At 37.7% G+C, this 23,986-nt stretch overlaps 1 protein-coding gene and 1 long non-coding RNA gene across 2 annotated transcripts in view; both read right to left on the reverse strand.

Moving 5' to 3' along the window:
* The window catches only part of LOC107600853 (uncharacterized), a 5,323-nt gene extending 3,550 nt beyond the window's left edge, over window positions 1-1,773 (reverse strand). The window contains exon 1 of the long non-coding RNA XR_001610848.1: window positions 1,564-1,773. This is a non-coding gene — a long non-coding RNA (uncharacterized lncRNA). The remainder of the gene's footprint in view (window positions 1-1,563) is intronic.
* Window positions 1,774-4,711: 2,938 nt separating this feature from the next.
* LOC107600838 (metastasis-associated protein MTA1-like) overlaps window positions 4,712-23,986 on the reverse strand; it is a gene marked incomplete at its 5' end in the record, with an annotated part of 30,862 nt that continues 11,587 nt past the window's right edge. Inside the window, 12 exons of the mRNA XM_016292811.1 lie at window positions 4,712-5,601; window positions 6,112-6,266; window positions 8,081-8,233; window positions 8,320-8,409; window positions 8,844-9,033; window positions 9,323-9,474; window positions 11,668-11,795; window positions 11,912-11,970; window positions 12,063-12,194; window positions 13,896-14,096; window positions 14,573-14,636; window positions 16,618-16,744. Of these exons, the coding sequence (XP_016148297.1) occupies window positions 6,157-6,266; window positions 8,081-8,233; window positions 8,320-8,409; window positions 8,844-9,033; window positions 9,323-9,474; window positions 11,668-11,795; window positions 11,912-11,970; window positions 12,063-12,194; window positions 13,896-14,096; window positions 14,573-14,636; window positions 16,618-16,744 (1,406 nt within the window). The remainder of the gene's footprint in view (window positions 5,602-6,111; window positions 6,267-8,080; window positions 8,234-8,319; window positions 8,410-8,843; window positions 9,034-9,322; window positions 9,475-11,667; window positions 11,796-11,911; window positions 11,971-12,062; window positions 12,195-13,895; window positions 14,097-14,572; window positions 14,637-16,617; window positions 16,745-23,986) is intronic.

Consider the following 23,986-nt stretch of genomic DNA (forward strand, 5'->3'; position numbering starts at 1 on the left):
TATAAATGAGAAATGCTGCCTTGGTAACTCATTGAAATAAAATACATTTAAGCTTAATTAAATTACTAAAAACTAAAATAAAAATAGAGGTACATAGAAATATTTAAAAAATCAAAAGCACAAAACATAAACTTCTAAAATTGAAAATATACAAATATAAATGAATTCAAAATATGAATACTATAATAAGTATATAAATAATACTAAAATAACACTGAGTGCTACCATGGTAGTTTAATATGGTCTGGCTCCTCCAGCTTTAAAATATAAGGTGGGCCAAGCTCATGATTAGATGGATCAGGACCACCCAGTCCCGCTCTGCAATCGGGCCTGTTATATACTTTTTACTTCAAGTGATTATGAAGCAGCCGAGAGCTTATGCTTTCAGTTTGTTCCCCCGACAGGACCACAAGTATGTCCCAGACCCATATGGGTCAGCGCCAAGAGATTAACAACTTCTGAGCCTTAATAGAGAGGGTTTGTCACATGACAGCACCAAGCCACAGTGATGTTCAAAAAGACTGACACGGCAAGACTTCTTTGATTCCAGCAGCATGAATAATGACAAACCAACATTTACCATAATTACACGTCTTATTTTAAGAGTCAAGGTTGAGATGTGGGCAAGTGAAACAGCGTGGAGTGCAGTGGAGCTGATCTGCCACACTAAACTCCCAATCCCCAGTTTTAATCAAGTAAGCTTTAAGTGTCTTTGATCTCACGCTGCTGATGCAAGTGGGGCTTCAGCTTAGCAGTATGAAATATGAGGACAGAGTCAGCGTAGTAAATATTGACCCATCCAAACGATCCCGGAACGACCTCTTAAAGGGCACGTATCATATTTATATACGCTTAACCTTACTGTAGGTGACTGAGATGGAAGAAGTGAGAAGTCAGAGCCAAAGGTTGTTTATAGCCAGTGACCCCAATACTTGTGAAGAATTTGAACTCTTTTGGTCTGTTTAGTCAAAATACTGTCTGTTCCTGAAGTGTCGTCAAATACAAGCTGAGAGTGATGCGACTTGATTTAACACCTGATATGTTCATGTCAATACGAATTGTTTGGGATATGTAAATCTGAGGGGTTTTCGCGTGAGACTGAATATACCGCAGTCGTGACAGCAGCGCCGGTCGGATGCGCAGCGCAGGCCTCCATGACAACCGACCACTGCAGCGCTGCGTCGGCTGCGCAGACACACTGTATAACGCAACAATACGAGGCGATTTATAACTGTACGGACTTGAAGCACTTCACTATAGTGAGAAACATTCAATAAAGTTCGCTGTTGCTCCCGTATCGGAAAACAAACAAACGATATATAGGCAGATGCAACATCGCAAATGCTCAAACTTAAGTTCGTTCGTAATTAAAGGATGAAGTGCGCGATGGAGAAGGCAGCGTTGACTTCCTCATTCGCCTATTTAGGTGATAACAGTCCGTTAAACAGCGAGCTGGTGGCCAAGAAAGGTGCAGTGAATGATACCGGTTTGGCTCCTGTAAATTGTGGGATAACCTATGCTGGACAGGTCTAAAAAAACATCCTAAAAGCCGGCGAGGCTTACCGTATTATTCTTCCGCCGCTGTAGATGTGGCGAAGCCGGGCCTCATTTTGGTGATAAACGGAAGAATTAAACAGAAAATCGTTGCACCGGTTGCCTCTCAGAGTACATTTGTAGCCGGCTCTTGCTGCTGTCCGGCGATAACTGACATATTTTACTTCACTGCAGTAGTAACAGCACATGCTCAGACACCGGCTGCGTTTCAAAACACAGCGAGCTGTACGGTGACCGAGAGGTGCAGAACAAATCACAATTCTGAAAACAAAATAACAAATTGCAAACGCAAATGCAAGTCTAAAAAACAAAATAACAATTCAGAAAGCACAACAACAATTCCGAAAACATTATAACAAGTCAGAAAACACAATGACAAATTCGAAAACAAAATAACAAGTCAGAAAACACAAAGACAATTCAGACAAACCAAAAGAGGTAGGTATAGTTTGAGACAGCGCCATTGGTTTGGGATTACTCACCGCTTACTGGACGATACATCTGTCAATCAACGTATACATGGAAAAACCAGCCGAAGAACAGCAGAGTCGTGGTAGAAAGTTTGGAGATGGTATTAAAGTAGCTCAGTTTAAATGTATTGTATGAATTGCCCTTACTATAGAATAAAAATTACGGAGTGTATATTTACATTTAGTTAAAAGTGGCTATAGGACATCAGCTCCAGTGGTGCAGATGGATAAGCGCTTGCTCTTGGCTTTTTGATGCGATCAACCCGGGTTCGATCCCGCCTTTTGCCAAACTTTTTTTTCCTCCCTTTTCAAATCACATATCACATTGTAAAGGCATTTATTCATAGCATATTGCTAAAAATACTGCTATTTTCACGTAGTGTAAATAGAATCCATTGCTAATATGAGATTTGGAAAGGGAGGAAAAAAAACTCGGCAAAAGGCGGGATCGAACCCGGGTCGATCGCATCAAAAAAGTTGATGACACACACTTACCCATCTGCTCCACTGAAGATGAAGTTTCATAACTACTTTTTACTAAATGTAAATATACACCCCGTATTTTTTATTCCATAGTAAGGGCAATTCATACAATACATTTAAACTGAGCTACTTTAATACCATCTCCGAACTTTCTACCAGGACTCTGCTGTTCTTCGGCTGGTTCTTCCTGTATACGTTGATTGACAGATGTCTCGTCCAGTAAGCGGTGAGTAATCCCAAACCAGTGGCACTGTCTCAAACTCTACCTACCTCTTCCGGTTTGTCTGAATTGTTGTTGTGTTTTCTGACTTGTTAATTTGTTTTTTAGACTTGCATTTGTGTTTGTAATTTGTTATTTTGTTTTCAGAATTGTGATTTGTTCTGCACTTCTCTGTCACCGTAGAGCTGCCTACCTAGTAGCGACGTCCGATTCGGCATCGACTCATTCTTTTGAGTCGGATCTCTGTGATGAATTGGTTGAATCGGTTCACAAAACTGGTCTGACTCGGATTCACTGAGTCAACTGAATCACGAGTCGTCTCATTCGAGCATGCTTGATTTGATTCGCAATGAGCCGAGAACGGAGTGATCAGAAGACGAGACTGTAAAATATCAATAGCGAAACGACTTTTATAGCGGAAATATCAACACACATATGACACAAACATGGTTTTATTAGCATTTTATTTTATTAAACTGTCGAGGCTTGTAGTTCACTAGGTTTTAAGACGCACACTCATATCAAGTGCCCACTATTAACTGTTTCACTGCTGTTTTCATCTTCAGCTCACTCTTGTGTTATAATACATGAACCCCATGACATATTGATGACATTATGTTTTATACTGTATGTTAATATGGTAAAAAAGAAACCCCAGGCATAACTGAAATATTGAGTACTGGGGTATAAGATTAGAATACAGCCAGTGGAGCCAGGTAGCTACTGTTGGGTCCAAGACGGGTCCACCTTGTGGAGTCCAGGTTCTTAACCAATCGATGTCTTATCTTAATTTTATGTTGCACTTTAATTATTTTATATGTATATATATATATATATATATTTCATGTTACACATGACATGAATTCGACTGCACTTTCGGAGAGACAAAATTCGGATTCCAAAATTTCAGAGTCCATGTCAGATTCGAGTCCAAGTACCCCAACTCTAGATTCGGGGCTTCGAGCTGAAGAGCCCATGCAACTGGACACAAGGCACTGCAAATGTAAAACTCATAGACAGTGCCTGATTATGTGGCAGTAATATAATAAAACACAAATTATCAATTAAAAATCACAGGTGCATATCAATATCACAATTAAGTTGAATTAACGCATTACGTATGAGGTGTCTTACATTAAAATCTTGGACTTTACTTACAGCTATAAACATAAATCCCCTGTGGCTGCAGGATCATAATCTTTTCTAGAAAATATAACCTCACTTAATGGGACAGTTCACCCAAAAATTAAAGTTCTGTCATCATTTACTCATGTCATACCAAACCTGTATGACTTGATTATTTCAGTGAAACACAAAAGATGATATTTTCAGGAATGTTGATAACCAAATGTTTGGTATCATTGACTTTCATTGTATGGACAAAAAACACTGAAATGTTTCTTAAAATAGCTTTTATATTCCACAGAAAAAAATACAGGTCATACAGGTTGTGAACAAAATGAGGGTGAGTAAATGACAGCTTTTTATTATTGGATTAAATATCCCTTTAATAACAAATGAAAAACATTAAAATAGTCTTTGCCTGATATCTGTCGTGTCATTCTTTCCCCATCACAATTGACTCCAAATTTCCATCTCTTTTGTAAGGAATGAAATTATATTCTATCTATTCTGCTTTAGATATGATGGCAATTCATGAAAACATGTCTATAAAAATATCATTCCCCAGCTGTTGTCCAAAAATACATCCTTTAAACCGCTAAGCTCAGTATCTTTGGTTGCAAGTGTCAAATTATACATTACTTATTGAGATTTTCCAAAAATATTTACAAGTGTAGTCTGTTGTATGTGTATACATCCTTGTCATTTTAATATTTAAAAAAAAAAAAAGTAATGTGCGATGAGTGTGCCAAGCTCTGCGTTGGCCTAAAGATATCAATATTTGATAAGCCAGCTGCAGAGTAAACTGGGTTGTATCACATATCGCTGGCCTGAAGCGGTCTGTTTTTTGCTGCGTGCATACGTGAGGAATAACTCAAAAACCACACTTTCATACAAGCTCATTCTTAAGAAGGTGCATCATTGTATTAACGGGGTTGTACCTTTTCAGAGTTCCCATCACCTCTCTGTATATGCAAGAGAGAGCTAGGGAGGTTTCCTTACAAAAAGATATTTCAAAGAATACGCTGTGCATGGCAAATCCATTACAACAAGCTTTGATAACCACCAAAGGCCCAAAATGCGCCACTGTACAATAACACCTCCCTCCTGTTTTCATTTACATATTCACAAAAGAGAAATTACATAGGAGCAGTTGCAATACTCGTGAAAAAGGTAGAAAAAGAACGTTCCGTTGTCTTTCTGAATAATTTAAACCACTGTGGCAGGACGGGCTAACAGAACCGGAGAATACAAGCATCCAAATGAAGAGAAACAGAAGTCATATAGTCCTTCACATCGGCTCAGAGCAGACATGTTACAAAACAACGCAAGAGACAAAAATGACAGTTTGTCCCACCTTTACATTATGGTTTGGAAGGACGTTGTTTCAAGAAACGTTCAAGATTCTTACATTTTCTCAAGTCATTAGAAAGAAAATGGTTATACTTGATAAAAAGAACAGTAATAATAATTGTAATAATTATAATAATTATAATTACAATGACAGAAGTAACAGCCAATGGTAAATAATAATAATAATCAGTCCTATACAATCAGGTCAGTCCTGCGATTGGCCACAGGCTGCAAAAAAAACAGAGCGCTTCAGGCTGTTTTAACCCATGGAAATGTCAGAGCTTTGCAGTCTTTTCAATGGCTTCAGCTGTAAAAATGGGCCGCCTGGACAGGGCTTTCTGACCGCAGATCCGTTCTTAGGTCCATCAGTCGCTGAGAGCTGAAAAAATCTCGATTCACCTGAAATTTAAGCATTAAAGAGATGCTGTCAGTGTTTGTAATACAACACAAGACATATTTTTGCTTTAATATGTTGGAATTAGTGCTATGTACTGAAAACATATATTTACAGCATTGCAAATATAACAATGACATAAGCTATTTACAGTATTCAAACTTGTACATGAAAGTTACACATTAAAAAAAAATGTATTAATACCCCTATTTGGAAGTGTTACACGATATAAAAAAAGAAAGAAAAAACAAATAGGCAGTATAGTATTACATAGTATACATATACTCCTATTTGTACAGTATACCAATATTTTTAAGGAGTTGGAGTAGGAGGAGTACTCTGTTTAAAAGTTTGGGGATGGTTAGACTGTTATTTTAAAAAAGTTTTGAACTGGAGTGTATACACACATTTTACATTAGTTTCTGATGGAAGATTTTTTTTTTTAATCTAAACATTTTGAAAGCTCAAATGTATTAAATGATCTACTTCATTTGAAATGGTCAGGAGAGCTGTACCTGCTCATCTGGTCAGAGTGTAGCAGTCAGTTGTTAAAGCAGAGGTCAGTCCAGCTCGTGAACCTCATCCTGCAGGCCAGAGGGAGTTCGACCTGCTTCAGACACCCTCTTGGCCATTATTTCCCACTGAGGAGCCAGAATTTTGGGTTTGGACCCTGACACAGATAAAGAGAGAAAGAGAGGGGATAAATCCATCTATACATTTTGATAAAAAAAACATTTACACCTAATATAATATATACACCCATATAAATATATATATATATATATATATATTTATATTTATTTATTTATTATATACACAATTTTATGTACATATATTTGTACTGTCTGATGTACAGTATATTCCATATTGTGTGCATTTGTAAATACTAAAAGCAACAGCTGAAAACTCATCTCTTTCGTCAACATTTGACTGCATCCTTTGCTTTCTCTTTCCTTAATCCCTCCCTGTCTAGCATGTTCTAATCTGAACAATGTCCGAAACCTCCTATTACAACAACCACTTCCTGTCTTTATTTTTATCTTTATGATGAATCGCTTGCTGTTTTTTGCAAATGTAAGTTCCTTTGGATAAAAGCGTATTCTAAATGAATAAATGCAAATGTACTAATTATGATAAAGTAGATAGTCATCTATACACATTGTTAATAAATAAATAACACCTGAGTTAAATATATGAGTGTCACAGCAAAGGGTCTGAATACTTAGGACCATGTGATATTTCAGTTTTTCTTTTTTAATAAATCTGCAAAAATGTCAACAATTCTGTGTTTTTCTGTCAATATGGGGTGCTGTGTGTACATTAATGAGGAAAAAAAATTAACTTAAATGATTTTAGCAAATGGCTGCAATATAACAGAGTGAAATTTAAGGGGGTCTGAATACTTTCCGTACCCACTGTATATATACTGTAGTTTAGAATGGTATAATATAATAAATATAGTATAGTTTAGAATGGTACAGTATAGTTTAGAATGGTATAATAGAATAGAATATATAAACGAGTTGAGTCTCTAGTGTGCTTAAATAAAGAGAGCTTTTTGTGTGGGACATGAAGTTGCTGCCTATGTACAGCACTCAAATGCAGTCACTTATAAGATTCCATTCTATTTAGGATGCTACCTTAGAAGACAGCTACCCATGTAGGAAGTGTGTATCAGAGCAGCTTTCCAGGTTTTGAAAAAAACGCTACCATCATTGAGACTCCAGACACTGCTCCATTCTACAGTTTCATGAGCCGTTCACCCTGAAGAGTCATGTCACCCTACTAGTTCTAAGAGCTACTACATGCACTCTTCTGTTAACCCCATCCTTTACATAATACATGCTGCTCACAGCACAAAGGACCTGGTTTGAGGACGGCAACATGGAAACGACCACGTGCCACTTAACACAACCACATAACACCAACCATATCAATAAGTGCATTAAGACCCCAAATATAAATTAAAATATAAAATAAAATAAATCTGAAAAATCAGTATGGGGGTGAAGAAAAAGGATTTGCTGCTTTGGACAGAATGGTGCCAAGCTCATCAGAAATTTATATAACAGCTAAACACTGGTTTCTCTCCAAAGCCTTCATAGAGACAAGAGGGTAATGAAGCACTGTGTGACAGGGGATCATACATAAGTGTTCCTAATATCCGCGCCACATGCTTGGGAAGCCCTTCTTTTGAATCTACGGTTACAGTGACTTTAGTCTGTGTTTTTGGGGTCTGATCTCCCGCAGGACTAATGATCCATGTGAGTCACTGCTGATCCGTTACCATGACAACCCTGAAAGCCATTCAGAGATTAAAGTAGCACGTGTGTGTGTGTGTGTGTGTGTGTGCACGTGTTTTCCTGTATGGGGGTTGGTGAAGATACGAGTGGGAGAGTTTAAGACAAGTGAATGAGACATCACATCGTGTGTTACGTAGGCAGCACAGAAAGAGTGTCTTACACACACAAGCCGATGGCTTACCATCCAAACCGTTGTGCTGCTCGTAGGTGCGTTTGCCCAGGATGGTGGGGGAGCCGTTGTTGAGGATGGGCGTGGATTTGATGGGCGTCAGGCTGCCCATGGAAATGGTGGCTCCTCGTGGAGGATCTGATTTGGGTGGGCAGGGGTGGGCCTCTGGAAAATGGTTTGAAAAGACATGAATAAAATGGGTTTGCTTGAAAATTTGAAAAAGATTTTGAAGGAAAGACAGCTCCACTCACCCAGATATCTAACCACTGACTCTAAAGGCTTCCTTACTGTCTGCTTTAGAGATGGAGGCTTTTTGGACATATCTGGCAACCTGATGGCACCTAAAATAAAAAATGCCATTAAAATTCTGTATTCCAATTAGGTTCATAAACACACACACACACAATCCATTTATTTTCTTGAATACTCATCTGATGATGAACATGCTTTATCATATTTTGATATTTTTGGAGGCAAAAAATAAATAAATCAGGGTGGCACAACTGATTTAATAATGAAGACAAAAAGCCTCTTTAAAAGAATGTAGTAATGGTAGTTTACATATTTTTTCATTATTCATGTATACATAATTTTTTTTATTACAACTTCTTAAAAAAATAAACAATGGAGTTTTGATAAAATGTATTAATACCATGAAATATTAATAATAAGTTAAAAACGTCTCATAATTCATATATCAATTCCAAAATAAGAAATACCATCAGAGCAATTTAAACTTGAAGTACCATATTCATGTCTCACAGCAGATACTCACACTCTGCTTTGATAGCGGTAGTGTTGACAGGTATGTACGGGTGTCTGGCCAAATATCTGGATCTCAACAGGTCCTGGCAGACGCGTCGAGTAGCTTTTGTCAGCTGAGACGTGTGCAGGTAGAAAGCCTGTCTGGTCTTAACGGCAAACTTTGGGCTTCCGCCGTGTCTCATGGGCAGACCGTGAGGACTCTGAACACAGACAGTGAGATGAAAGTCAAGCCCTGGGTGACAGCAAAACCTAAATATTGCATTTTACATTTAAAGTCCACAAATTTCACTTTTAAACATCTTTTAAACAAAAGAAAAACAAAGTTTCGCTCATTCGGGGCATTCATTTAACAGTCACAAAGAGACTTGCGCAGTAAAAAAAACAAAAAGACTAAATAAAACAACTCGGGTGAGAGAGCAAGAATTTCATGTCAAGAATTGACTCGGAGCCCTGTGGAGCATGTTTGGAGAGAATCCACTTTACACCCACCATGCTGTTGCGGTTGGGTCCGGGCCTCTCTCCATCCAGTCTGGTTGGCATCTTCAGACCTCCATACTTTTTCCAGTAAGTCCAGCAGGAGGCACACAGTCGGCACTGCATGTTGGGCGGCCCCCATGAGTACCACTGATACGAGCTAGTGGCTACACACAAACAAAACACATCAAACTCCTTCCAACACCACTCTGCTCTACTTGCTGTAGTTTAACCTTTAACCTGAAATAATATTAAAGCTGGCATATAATAGAAAACAGGATTTATCCTCTCTTTTTTTAATAAATAAAAGTCAAATCAGTGCTCAGCTACTTTATTGTATTCAGCCTGTACTGGTTGGGACATTATTACTTATTGTAAAACTCTCCCACTCTTTTGCTGCAAGCCCCCAGATATCAACTAAAAAACGGCGGCCCCACAACCACCAAAGCCTGTGGGCCCAGCTCGTCGTCCTCCTCCAGTGAGAGCTCTCCGGCCGATGCCACAACGCCAGGGCCCAAACCCTCCATCTGCTGTAGGTGAACCAAAAACAACTGATAGCAGCTCTCCGTGATATGTGTCGGCTCCCCGCTATAATAGCAGAAACATTCACAAATGTTTACAGAACAAGGGGGAACCCAGTGTGCCTGTAGTTTTCTCCATTTCTGTTTTATCACGTGATAGAAAGTCTAAGGCCTTCTCAAGCTGTGAAAACTGCAGTTGTTAAACCCCTTCTGAAAAAGAGCAATCTTGATAACACCATATTGAGCAACTATAGACCAATATCAAATCTTCCTTTTATAGGCAAGATCATTGAAAAGGTAGTCTTGAATCAGCTGAACAAATACTTAAACTCAAATGGATACCTGGACAATTTTCAATCTGGCTTCCGACCGCATCACAGCACAGAGACAGCGCTCATTAAGATAATAAATTTTATTCGCTTAAACTCTGATTCTGGCAAAATATCAGTGCTGGTACTACTAGATCTCAGTGCTGCGTTTGACACGGTCGATCATAACATACTACTAGAGAGACAGGAAAAATTGGTCAGGCTTTCTGGGATGGTAATCAAATGGTTCAGGTCATACTTAGAAGGGAGAGGTTATTATGCGAGTATAGGAGAGCATAAGTCTAAGTGGACGGCCATGACATGCGCTCCAGTAGCTCATTAATCCTTAGTGCGTTTTTATATTGTTCTTATTAGTAGAATTCGTATAATAATAATAATAATAATAATATCTCATCAGTATTGTTAGTTTTTTTTTTACAGGAACACTGAATGACCAAAAAAAGCACCAGCACCAGTCCTAAGTTCATGGTTACCAAGTTTTAATTCTAATTACTAAACTTCTATTATTACATAATACTTGATTATCATATTATAATGCTTGACTGTTTGACTGACTGATATTAAGTGTGTACTTTCAGATATTTAAAAAGCTGTACCATTTTACAAACATTATATGTGTTTGTAAAATGGCATAACTTTATATATATATATATATATAGTATAGTATTTCAGTCTGGCGAGTAAACAAAAAAATATACTAGCCAATGGCGATTCAATTGCCAAGGTGTCTGTTGAGGGTTGTACTAACACAAAAGAAAAACTTTTTGGTTGTAAACGTACCCTTAGTTAAAAACAACAACACTGATGTAGAACTCATCAAGGTATAGCAGCAAAAATTGCATGTTTAATTCTAAGTCAGGGAAAACTACATGATGACTGCTTTTTGGTGCTTTTCCACTGCATGGCATGGATCGGCTCACTTTTAGGGGGTTTTCCACTGTGTACAGTACCTGGTTCCTGGTACTTTTTTCAGTACCCCCTCGGCTGAGGTTCCAAGCGAGCCATACCGTTACCAAAATGTGACATGTAAACCCTGCTGATGACTGATTTGCCAGAGAGAATCGCCACTTTCTGCGGCATTGAACTTGCGTTTAACTTGAACTTACTGTTTCGTGGTCTGTTGAGGAGTACAGACGTTCCTCTCGTTGATAGCTGAGGAGCAGATCCAGCGAGAGCTTGAAGTTTTTCAGGAGGTCGCGGCAGTACATGCTGCGTAACTATAACGACATGTCTATAATACCGTCCACTCTAAAGCGGTACTAAACTGCAGTGGAAACACAAACTGAGCCGAGCCAAGACGTACCGTGCAGTGGAAAAGCACCATTTGATGAGAAAAATCTTGACTAACATTACCAGGGGGGAAAAAACGCTAAAAAAATAAAATAAAACTGTAGAATATGTGCTCTTCAAAGTGGAAATGCATTTTTTTACCTGTTCAAATACTTTGTCCTATTCCAGTTTAATGTCACCTTTAACATTTGAATTACTTAAGAGCTGGTCAAATACTCACTGAAACAGCTCTCGCATGCTCTGCCCAATCCGACCGGCTGGCCTGGTGATCCCGGAAGAGCCCCTGCTCCATTCACAAGCCCTGGCTTCACACTGTTCACGCTCAACTGGTTAGGGCTGGGCTTGTTACTGTAGAAAAAAGGCCACGACGGTTACTGGATTTCATCTGGTTAAAGTGCAATCACTTAAAGCTTATGATGAAATGCCAAATCCAGGGTTGAACTTCGACCTGTTGAAATACTCACTAGTTTGGGATGTAAACCTGCTTTAACTTGCTCTCAGCCTCGGCTGCTTTTAATCGTTTCTGTACGAAACAAGAGACAGTTAGTCTCAATGTGAAAACTATCTAGGTTTTCAACTTGTACACAGAGACTTGATACAGCCGTGTTGGATTACCTGCTGAACGTATCTGTCTGTGGTCTTCCACATGTAGTAATACTCAATGATGCTGGTCAGAGACTTCCAAGGAAGCTGGAATAGAAAAATAAAAGCTGAATACTTCACTAAAATCATCAACAAAATAGCCGTTTAATTACATTTAACCCCATTTTGTAAAATGGGTAGGTTACAAGAATATGAAAATTCTGTCATAATTTACTTATCCTCATGTCTTTCCAAACTCACAGGACTTGCATTTATCTTTGAATCACAAATTAAGATATTTTTTACGAAATCTGAGAAATTTCTGCTCCTCCACTGAACATCCACGCAGTCCAAAACGTTGACGCTTATAAAGACATTGTCTCTATAAATTGAGCAGTTTAATTAAAGTCTTCAGAAGAGACAGGATCAATTTACATAACAACATTGACACTAGACGCAGAGGAATTGTGTGGGCAGCATGAGAGTGTGTCTATGTTTATGCATGGGGATGTTGCCCTCTGGCGTCTTTCCTTCATGTTTTGTACACAATGGGCAGATTTGGGTGGCTGGAGAGTGAAACCCGTGCTCTGATGTTCTTCTCGTACAGCCTATAGGCTGAGACTGAACACTGAGCTGGCAATAGGCCTGTCGCAATTATTACATAATCACCTAGTGGGGATTATTTGATCTAATTGTGATTATTTGAGATGATCACTGTGCACTTTAAATTCTAATCAAATTTTGCCACTCATATTATGAGTCTGAGCATCCTGAGAGAAACACTAGCTCAACCAATGGCATGAGTTTGACTGACCAATGGCATCCAAGAAAGCTACGTGTAACAGCCCTTATTTTTGTAATTCTGCTTGTTGAACTGTCACACTTTCACTTTAAGTAAAATGGAAACTGGACACACTAAAGGCCCGTTCACACAAAGCACGATAACTATAAAGATAACGATAAAGATATAGTTGGGGGCGGTTGTTGGGGGGGGGGGGGGGGATAATAATGGATAATATTCTTCTAATTCAGTTTATTTTGGAGTCCATTCTACGTACAGTAAATGTGTCAAATCATGTAAACTCATCATAAAATGGCATTTTACTTCCATAATGTGATACATTTACAAGTGAAACAGTATTCCTCTATCTGTAATTGATTAGGGTGATTCATGAACAAACTGTTCCTTTGACTTGGATCTTTTCAATGAATCCATTGATTCAGTTCACACAAACTACTCTAAATGACTTGTTCACACATTATACCAATCTAAGCTTTTCTAAAAAGCAATGGGTGGCAATGGTTTCTATTATCTACTTATGTTTATGATGCTTTTGGGAAAAGCGAGCTTGGTTTCTCAATGATCTGAATAATTTGCAACGCTTGAAAGCTCCAGTTCCTTTTCAATGTAACTGAACAGTAATCAGCGACCAGTATATATTTAAAAATGCTTGTGTTGCATTAAATAAAGTCTTTTATTATTTAAAACAAATCCCTAAAAACCACCAATATAGAAAAGTGTTGAATAATTATGATTTTTTTTTAAAAAGAAGTCTCAACAAGGCTTAAAGCTGCACTTATTTGATTAAAAATGAAGCAATTTTATAATAAAAACAGTAACACTAAATCATTTGGACAATTTAGAAGTATTTAAATATATTTTTTTCAAAGCTAAATGTTCTGCAGCCATTACTTCAGTTTTCAGCGTCACATGATTCTTCAGAAATAATGCTAATATACCGATTTGCTATTCAAAAAAACATTACTTATTAGCAATGTTGAAAACAGTTGTGCTGCTTAAGATTTTTGTTAAATGGTAATATGAGGAGAGATGAAGAGAAATACAAGATGAGAAAACAGCTGTTAAATATGTGGTGGGTTAATGGTCTCATCTGAAGAGCTCAGAGCTTTGACCATGTCTAACTCAATAAGACGAAGAGACGTCTTACCCTCTTTGAGGAGGTCAGTGATGTCAGCCTGGTACTTATTTCCCACTCTGATCTCTCCCTTATCAGCCAGCAGAGTCTTCTGCTGAGGGTCATATACCAGCGAGTAGAAAAAAGCATCCTGCAAAACCAAGAGACACCTTTTAAGGCCAAAAACATATTGCATCCAAGTACACAAATGCAAAGCTTAATTTTGTGCATCGTTGCATCAAAGGCAGGAATGCACACTTGTAATGCGTTGACCAAGATCATGCATACATGCACAGGTAAAGTATGTTCCTGGCCTTTAATATAAACACAGACAAATGAACCGGTGAAGGCCAGTGTTTGAGACATTAGAGGACTGGCTTGACTTGAGTCTCCAGTCTCCTCATTACTAAATATGAGGAGGAACATACTGGGTCAACACACTGAATTATTCATCTGGATTGGGACTCAAAACTAACTCTCATACACACACACACACACACATCAGATAAACATTTCCCTCTTGCAGACATACTGTGAACGGAGATACGAAGAGCGCAAGCAAATTCAAGCAAACAAAAGCATTTGCACATGCGTAGAAACACCTCGGCATAATGCTGTGACACTCACCTCTCTGTCTAAATAGGACGTGAGGGCTTCAGTCTCATTCAGAAGTGTAACACAGCATTTCCCCCTGAAAAAAAACAACACAAACACGCAGGTTTAGCTGTGGATTGAATCACATAGCCTTATATGCTATTAAATAGATCTGAATCGCTTCACATAGTTCATTCACAGTACTGCTGGACAGAATTTTGTATTTGGCTGTGGTTTAGAAATGAGTATTAGAGTGACGTAATCATACATATAGTCTATCATTTGTTATTTCATTCCATTTAAAACTGTATCACACAATTTAGAATGTAAAAACTTATTCAATATTGGGAGCCAAAAGTATCAGAAACAGAAAATTCTTCCTTGATTGCAGTTAAACAGGTGCATTCGTTCACAGCAGCTTGTCTAACTGCCGCCAACTGAGCCTAGTTTTGCAAGTAATGATTATTTTGATAATTTTTTTTCCCCAAGTAATCTGACTGAGAGGAAAAGTATAACAAATTGTGAAATATCATAAACAAGGGTTATGTTTTTTTTTTTTTTTGAAAAGTACATCTCTCAAATATGTATAAAGTTTGAAAAAGTCTAAATAAAAAAACCTGGTCCCCGAGATATTAAGATATTTGGTTGTAATGCGTAACATTTGCTTATAATGCTTTGATGCTTAGAGTTACTTAGAAATTCAATAATTTCTTATTTTATTTGTACTTCATTTGACTAAGTTTGCATGAATTAGAACTCCTGACAGATCCCAGAGCTAAAATACACCTAGAAAACATCAAACCAACAAAGCTACATGCAAACATTAAAGCTGGTGTAAATATGAACATTGCGCATCCTGACCTCTTTCCAGTATCGTATCAATATAAATTGTGGCAAAACGGCCATGAATACCATTATAAAAATACTACACTGCAAAAATATTTTTCTTATTCAAAATGTTTCTTGTTTTCCAGTAAGAATATCTAAATATCCTCAAAGCAAGGTCAATTGACATAATCAGCAAAAATCTGAAAATTTTAAGCTACTAAAATAAACTTATTTTTTCCCTTTAAATTAAGTTTATTTTTCTAACAAACAGACTTAATTTTTTCCCCCCCAAAGTAAATGTATCTTGTTTTAAGGATAATTAGATATTGTTCTTCGAAAACAAAACAAAAATGCTGAGTAAGAAATGTTTTTGGCAGTGTAGCCAAAGCCCTCACGTGAGATTTGAGTAAATCCTAAATTCTAACTTAACTCTGTTGTTGTGTTTAATGCCAGTTACATTTTAATAACATTTAAAGACAATTATCTCTATTTTTAAATGGAGGTTTCCAAACATAATCCTTTTTTTTTTTTTGGTGTTCACTGCCAGTACCCTTGTCCATGTTTTTAGGTCACTGCAAAGGAGTAAAACAGGAGGAAAATTCCAATCAACCATATTTTGAAACGGAGTCACCGTTTCAGCCCCTGAGAGAGATGATGCTTGCCGTCCGTCCATCTTTCATCACCAAACAAGAGTGAAGAACCTGTTCATCCAGATTTAATGTCAAGCTCACTCCACCCTTGGGTCTGACTTTCTCCGCAAACACAAAAGATGATTTACATGTTCGCGAGTCAGACGTGACTTGGTCAGCAACTCAGGTTTGTAAGTAGGACACGAGCGCATGTGGTGGTTTAAAGGGCAGCCTTATGCTGTATGGCCGCTTTCCTGAGAACAACGACTTCATAGCAACTTCCAAAATAAAAGTGGGCATGATCCTCATTAAATAGTTCTATTCACATGACTCGACGAAAAATACAAGCCCTTGAGCAAAAACAAGATTGACTCAATTTCAATTGCTCTCCGCTGAATTCGTAGCGATGAGAGAACGGCATGAATGAACGAGAGGTTAATACTCTCCTGTGCTGGGGACTCCATTAGGCCAGAACATGAAAAAGATTGAAGGGAGCCAGTATGCGTGTGAGATGTGTGACTCACACACAGACGCTAATGAGAGAGAGTCCAGTTGGCTGTTAGAGAGAACCCCGCAGAACGAAGCGTATCCTCAATATCGACAAAGCTTTTTGTAGGTTACCTGATGTGTGTCGCAGGCAGAGACTCCAGCTGTCTAGAGAGGAAAAGCTCTCTGTGTCTCAGCTGATGCTTCTGTTTCTCTGGGAGATCCACTATTTCAGGGTTCTCCATCTCCTCTTCCATTTCTCCTAAAAGTCAAAGGGAAAAGACAAACAACCTTCATTTGTCCACCTTATACCCTTATTAATATTATTACAGATGTGATGCTGTATGTTGATGCTAATTGGCTGATTTTCATAGTTATATAGGCACCAGAATGTTTAAAAGTAGTAAGCATTAGGGATGCTCCGATCAGGATTTTTGCAGCCGATACGGAGTACCGATTTCTTGTCATGGTGATCGGCCGATACCGATGCCGTCCGATTCTGATGCTTCAAGCTTTATATAGGTTTCATCGGGCCAACGCGCCTGGCCTGAAGTTAACTTCCGGTCTGTGTTTGTTTATCAGTCTGGCTATGGCGCCGGCTACAAACACAGTTAAAGTTAAGGTGATGAGTAGACTGAAGTTGGGCTCAGGTGGTTGTGCTGTGGGATGTGTTTCCCATACATTTATTTATTTGTGGCGCTCGCCACAATATCAAAACTGACGGATTTTCCAAAAGGCTTCGTTCAATAAACATGAGCACGTACTGCACGTTTTAAAATCAAAACGAGGCGCGGGTGTTTTTATATCATTGTATTTCTGAAGGAAGACTATCTTTAGAAGATTTTCGATGTCATTTTCATTTCATCTGACATGTTATATGCCTGAAAAAGCAGCGTTTGTGAGCTCAGCAGCAGCGCTGCTTTGTGTACAGCCGTTACTGGGGAAAACTCTGTTTCTCACGATTTAAAGCACCACCTGCTGGCAGAGAATGAATTTGCATTTTCAGTAAGTCCATCTGATTTACGCAGCAAACATATTTTGCTTTTCCTATATCCATGGGTGGGGTAATAAAAATACATTCTGATTATTTGCGGGTGGGTCGCAGGTAGATAAAATAAATAATAAATTATGCAAATATTAACTACATTACTACGTTCGCCTGGCCTGATCGGGAAGTTGCAGTGACAGAAACGGTGACAATTCCAGATAAAGTTTGAAAGGAGTCAAGCCTGTGTTAATGCTATTGAATAGGCTAATATGGCCAAAGATGATATTTTGTTTTATAAATAAATGTTCATTTAAAAACAGCCCACGATCAGCATATTATGTTACCGTTATCCCTTACGGCTCCGACGAGGTTTTGTTCCGCCTTCCATGCTGTGACAACTCACAAAAGGCTATTTTTAGCCAAGCAGCATGGAGAGTCACTTCAGAAACGTGCTGGTTCATAAACACAAGCACTGACTAGAGCGGCCGCGATCAGCTCCAGTAGCCGTGGAACCGTAACGCGCCGCAGATGTGTGCAGTGAGGCGCAGATCAGCTCTAACATCACTGAATCTGCGGTTAAAAATGAACCATCCATTCATCATATCATCATGCAAAACATACACGACAAATAGCGAATTTTTCATTGTTTCTCAAAACGTAATAGCATTTCCACACCGGCGATGACAAGACTGTGGTGCCAAATCATTAAATTATGTCCCCACGCATCATGTACGTCATCACGCGTTGACGTCATCAAATTGTGATCGGTTCGTGAGATCGGCCAAGTGTAGTGAGTACCGATCGAGTCATTAAATGTGATTATCGGCCGATACCGATCTCCGGCCAATCGATCTAAGCATCCCTAGTAAGCATTTTTAATACTGGCCATTTATTGGTTATTGGTCATAACATGAAAATTATAAATGACATCGAAGCTACAAATCTCTTGACTCCAAGTTCTCCCATGTGTCAGTTGCACCTACTGGAACATTTATCGGTTTTCAGATATTTCTGAATGATCTCACACAATATTTACTCAATCATTTACCTTTCATGCAATTTAAAGGTGCAGTATGTATCATTGACAGTCAGCTAGTGGTTGAAATGGGTACTATGTTCAATTCCAAAACACTGGAGAGAGCAGTTTCTGCTGTCCCCTCCTCCTCCTCAGACTCGACACGCACGTGGGTTGCCAGATTGAGGACCATGCAACAGGAATGAGCACAACTGACAATGGAAGGCGACGACAAGTTGATTTAGTCACATTTAATATGTTTCTGGTCAACACAGGGTGATGAAATACTATTAGGTAAATTGGCAGTGGGCAGAATCACACAGCCCAAAACAAAAACAGACATCCCGACATGGAACTCACATTTCAAAGTAGAATAGCTGGCTATAGGATTGTTTTTCAGAGAAATAAGTATGTGATGTTGTAAACTTATGATATGTTTACGCTTTAGTACAGAAAAAACAAAAATTGCATACAGCACCTTTAAGCAATTTTTTGTCATTTAATATCATATATGTCATGATGTAATGCAATATAGTATGTAAACAATAGACCATCCAGTCAGAACATATTCCAATTAAAACCAGTGTCAGTCAATCACTATTTGGCAAGCTAATAGTAATGCTAAGGGAGCATTCACACAGTGCTCGTGCATTTCATTATAGAAATGTTGCATTCCACTCTGCTGCTATTTCATTGTTTTTATGTAAAAAAAAATGTTTTTGACCATTGCACTTGTGACTTGTGTTATAAAAATGTGGTGCTCAAGTTAAGTTCAACTTTTAAAAATTGTTCTTTGAGACCTTTTTTTCCCCATTTCTTTGCCCCGTGTCTTGCAATTTTAAACACAACAATGACTTCTGTATGAACGACCCCTAAGGCTATCACAATTACTTTTGATCATACTGAAGGTCATAGATTACAACCTAACTAAAAGTACTGCACTTTGGCGTGTAACTCACACCACACTGTTTGTCACAGACATGAATGTCACTCCAAATCACAAGGCTTGTTGAGGAGAAAAGCCCATGTTAACTACATTAAAGGAGAAACCATTTAAGACATATCTAGCGATCAAGATATTTTAGGCCCCTTTACCTGCAATGAACTTGTGCTTTCTGTGATCACGATCAGATCTCACTTGATCACATAAAATTACAGGTATTAAAAAAAAAAAAAAAGATAACCCTAAAAACTAGCAAAAACATAGCAAGTTAGCAGGACACTAAAATCCACTTAATAATCAAAGCAATAGACCTTTTTCCAAAAAAAACAAACAAAAAAACACATTCAAAGTGTTTTATGGAGTTTTTGCACACTAAACTTATGAGTTTTGAAAATTATGTGGTCTAGGACAATGCTTCGCAACTTTTTTGACTGTAATTTGAAGGACCGACACTACAAGAGCTGAATGTTCATCGTGGTTCTCACTCTTTTTAAACAATGATTTTAAATTGACTTCATGATTTAATGGATACAGATTTATCCGATAAAAGTATTTTAGAGCTTGGCATAACTATAAAATTGTTCATCAAAATGCCTAATATTTATTAATTTATATGACTTTGTGGTCTAGAAATCACAACAAGACCGTGGGATCCCTGGTTCTTCAAAAGGAAAAAAATGAAACTGAATAAAATATTAATCATCTTTCCGTTTTTGTGGTTTTGTCTCATTTTAATGCTTGTTTTGCCTTATTTTAATCATTTTAAGGCCACTTGGAAGTTTGCTGAGGCCCCCTAGAGGACCCTGACCCCCTGAGTTGAGAACCAAAGATTTAGGACCGTAATACAGCGCATGCCTTTGTTTGTAAAGCCTGTAAATATATCCCTCACAGCATAATTTTGATCCACTTAATTCAATATGGTGTCTTCCTTTAACTAATATACATGTATCTAGCCATCTATCCTTTTCTACTGACAGCAACTTACAACAAACAAGTAAAACCTTGGGGCATTTAAACCTATAAAGTGTAATGTCTTATATTTGATATGCAAAAAGGCCTCTAAATTAACAACATGATTAAACCCTTGCTGAAAAACCTGTTGTACACAACCCACTACATGCCGTCTACAAGCTTGATGATTTAAATATGATACTAAACAAAACCATTTATGTATTTATTTAATAAATAAAAATATGTCATGTCTGGCTTCACAGGGTTAAACCTACAACATTTCTACAAGCACTACAAAGATGCTAATCAGGGAATCACACCATCTTCACAGGACTGAAAAGTTCAAAGTAAGGTGCAGATGAGTTGGTGAACGTCATTCATCCAACCTAAAACTGCATCTTTTAAACAGAGACTAATCAAACACAATGTGTGCAAATGTGAAAATGACTGCAAACAACCAAAAGAGAGCAAGACGACAGGCACCTTGTCTTAATTGGGTTTACGCAAACACATTATCACCCTTCTCTTAAAAAGATTACTGGGGATGTACAGAGAAAGACGACATCTCTCTTGACAAACCCCACATATGTGTGCTGTATGGAGGCAGAGTGCGACAGAGAATAATAAGTGGGAGAGAGTCGGGAGAGAAACCAGCGAGCGTGCTTCAATTCATTTGGAGTTTCATTAGCGAAAGAGAGAGAGAGACAGATGGAGAAACATGGAGATGAAGGGTAAGGCAGCAGAACAAAAAGAATCCAGGGATTTTCAAAAAAAGAAAAAAGATGTTTGTCTGAAATCAATAAGTATTCCCTCCTCTTCATCACATGCTCCAAAATTCAGCACACATGTACGCCTGTCACAAGCTATCCGGTTTTATCTTGCTATGAAGAAATCTGAAACTACAGTGAACATGAGCGGGTGGTCACTTTACAAGCGCTGCACATCAGTAACTCTTCTATTACAGCTGTGTGTGGAGTATCGACAACCCCTGCTGAGATCCATGTGGAGCGACGGATAGAGACGGACCCTGAAACAAAGAGTGAATGGGATAAGATGACGCAAAAAATAGAGGACAAGAGAGAGAGGAACAGCCCTGTGGCTATAAGCAGCCTGCCGCGTCCTTGAGAGCCGTCGAGAAGAGAGGAGCTGAACTCAGTAAACTCTGGTTGTAGTTCTAAGAAAGCCAAATCATTTGGCCCTGCACTCTGCCTATACTCAACAAATTACCTCTCCATTTCACCCATCTTAACCAATTATCAATTATTGATGAATGAATTGCCTTACCAGGCGGAGGGGAATAAGAGAAGAGGAGGTGGGGCTGAGAATGGAGAACCGTTTTTATTCACAACATCTTCATTTACGAATGATTTAACGTGCTTGGTTCCGTTAGCGGTTTTTGAATGTCTGCATTCATCTGTTGATCATGAAACTCGTGAAGTTTAAATGAGAAGATTTGTTGGGTTCTAATCAGAGGTTAAAGAGGACTACAAACTAGATTTACACATTTTCTGAACAAAATGGTAATGCTTGCCCATGCAAAACTCACTATGAAGCTAGGGTGATGTGGGTGGTTCTTGACAGGCTGCTTTCTGGTCCAAGTCGAAAGAGTCCACCCTCATATGTCTATGATATTCTGGTTTCTAGATATGACTCTCTGTAAATCTATGAGAATTTTTTTAAATGTTTTATCATGTGCCAGATGATTTTTTTGTGATGTATAAACCAAAAAAGAAATAGCACATATCTCCTCAACAAACCAAATGATTCATGTCTATAGCACAAACTGTGCGTGGAAGCAAAACGAAGGACAAATAAACTGAGGTAGGGTTGTGAATCTACAAACTGTTCTTATCCCGTTGTGCTTCATTTAAAAAAATAAAATAAAAAAAATACTGGATTTTCTTGACATTGGATTCTGTTAATTGTTCAACTTTTTGTTTTTTTGTTTTTTATCCTTGCAGTAATGTAGACAGAACGCTGTACTAAAACAATCTGACAGCGTTTTCTGCACCACAATTCAGCGGTGGCACAGCAGCACTACTCAATCTACCACCACAGCAAAATACATTTTAACAAGACATGTGAAGTTGCAGTCTAAAGTGAATTTGAGGAGAAAGATGAGATTGAAAACATTTCAAATGTGTTACTGCTGCTGGGGACACAGAAACACACAACATGTGTGCATCGTGCACTCTAAAAACAAATGTTTTGGCTGAACAACAAAAAATATATATATTTTTGGAGTTATGTAAAACCTCTAATTAAATTATGTTTAACCAAAAAACTACAATGAGCTAGAGAAACTTAATTTGTAGCATAAACACAAATTAAGTAAATTATTCAAAAAGGTTGTTACTAATTTGTAACATAATTGAGTCCAATTAATCTCCAACAGTTAGCATAGCAAATGGGTCAATGTAACTTATTTAGCATGTACATTTAATGTGAAAGTGAAATATTAGTTGTCACTGGCATTAGCACAGTCATTGCTCATATGGTCAATGTAGTGTACTCCCATGAAGCCACCCACAACCAAACCACAAGCTGTTAAATATAACAGCATTAAACACTAAAATGTATTTTCTTTTATTAAAAACACACAAATAATAATGCCACTATACAATCCTATGAAAAGCATGTGGGAACTAGAAATCCACTGCCAAATTTTCAAAGTTGTCAAAACAACAACAAAACATTTACTGCAACTTACATCAATTAAAGCAAAAATGTAGTTTCTTTTCAATTTAAAATGTCTTCCACAAGTTTAAATTACAGCACTGAGCTAATGTATTACATTAATGATCAACATTATTATGTCAACAGAGCATATCAAAATAATGTTTTGATATCAAAACAAGGTTTAAATTAATACATTTGAATTTTTAACTTGCTACCATGCGTTTGTTTAAGTTATAATAACAGGTCCACTGAATTTCTTTTTAGAGTTTATCCAATTAACAATGATTCTTCGGATTCTTTTATATATACAGTATCAGCCAAAAAGACCCACAAGTTACAGTTTGAATCTAAAACCACATTCGCTAAATACCAAGTCAATATTTTCGCAATGTCCAAATTGACATGGACATGGCATGTGAGACCTGAATCAGTATTATTACTGAATGGTTGTGCAGATTAAATCATGTAGTTAACAAATACACATTTTACCAAACCTTACCAAAATAGTTTTGTTTAAATACATACACAGTATATATACTTTAAATTTTTTTCTAAAAAAAAAAAAAAAATGCTGTTCTTTTGAACTTTCTGTTCTATCCAGAAAAAAATGTAACATGGTTGATTTGAACATGATTGCTAAAAATTCAGCTTTGCCATCACAGCAATAAAAACTTGAAAATATATTAAAACAGTTATTTTAAATTGTAATATTTCACAATATTACCGTTTTATTGTATTTTTGATCAAACACAGCCATGGTGAGCGTAAGAGAATAAGAGAGAGGTCAGAGACTATTTTTATTCCCCCCTCACATGCACAGACACTAAATACAATAGGTACAGCCATGACTATGCTCTAAAGCCTCCATCCAAAAAGCTGTGGCCACAAATACACACATTTTTGCTTTGTATGTCCCTAGTGTTCATAT

The sequence above is a fragment of the Sinocyclocheilus grahami genome, unplaced genomic scaffold, assembly GCF_001515645.1.
Source record: "Sinocyclocheilus grahami isolate Dianchi unplaced genomic scaffold, SAMN03320097.WGS_v1.1 scaffold293.1, whole genome shotgun sequence".
Taxonomy (NCBI): Eukaryota; Metazoa; Chordata; class Actinopteri; order Cypriniformes; family Cyprinidae; genus Sinocyclocheilus; species Sinocyclocheilus grahami.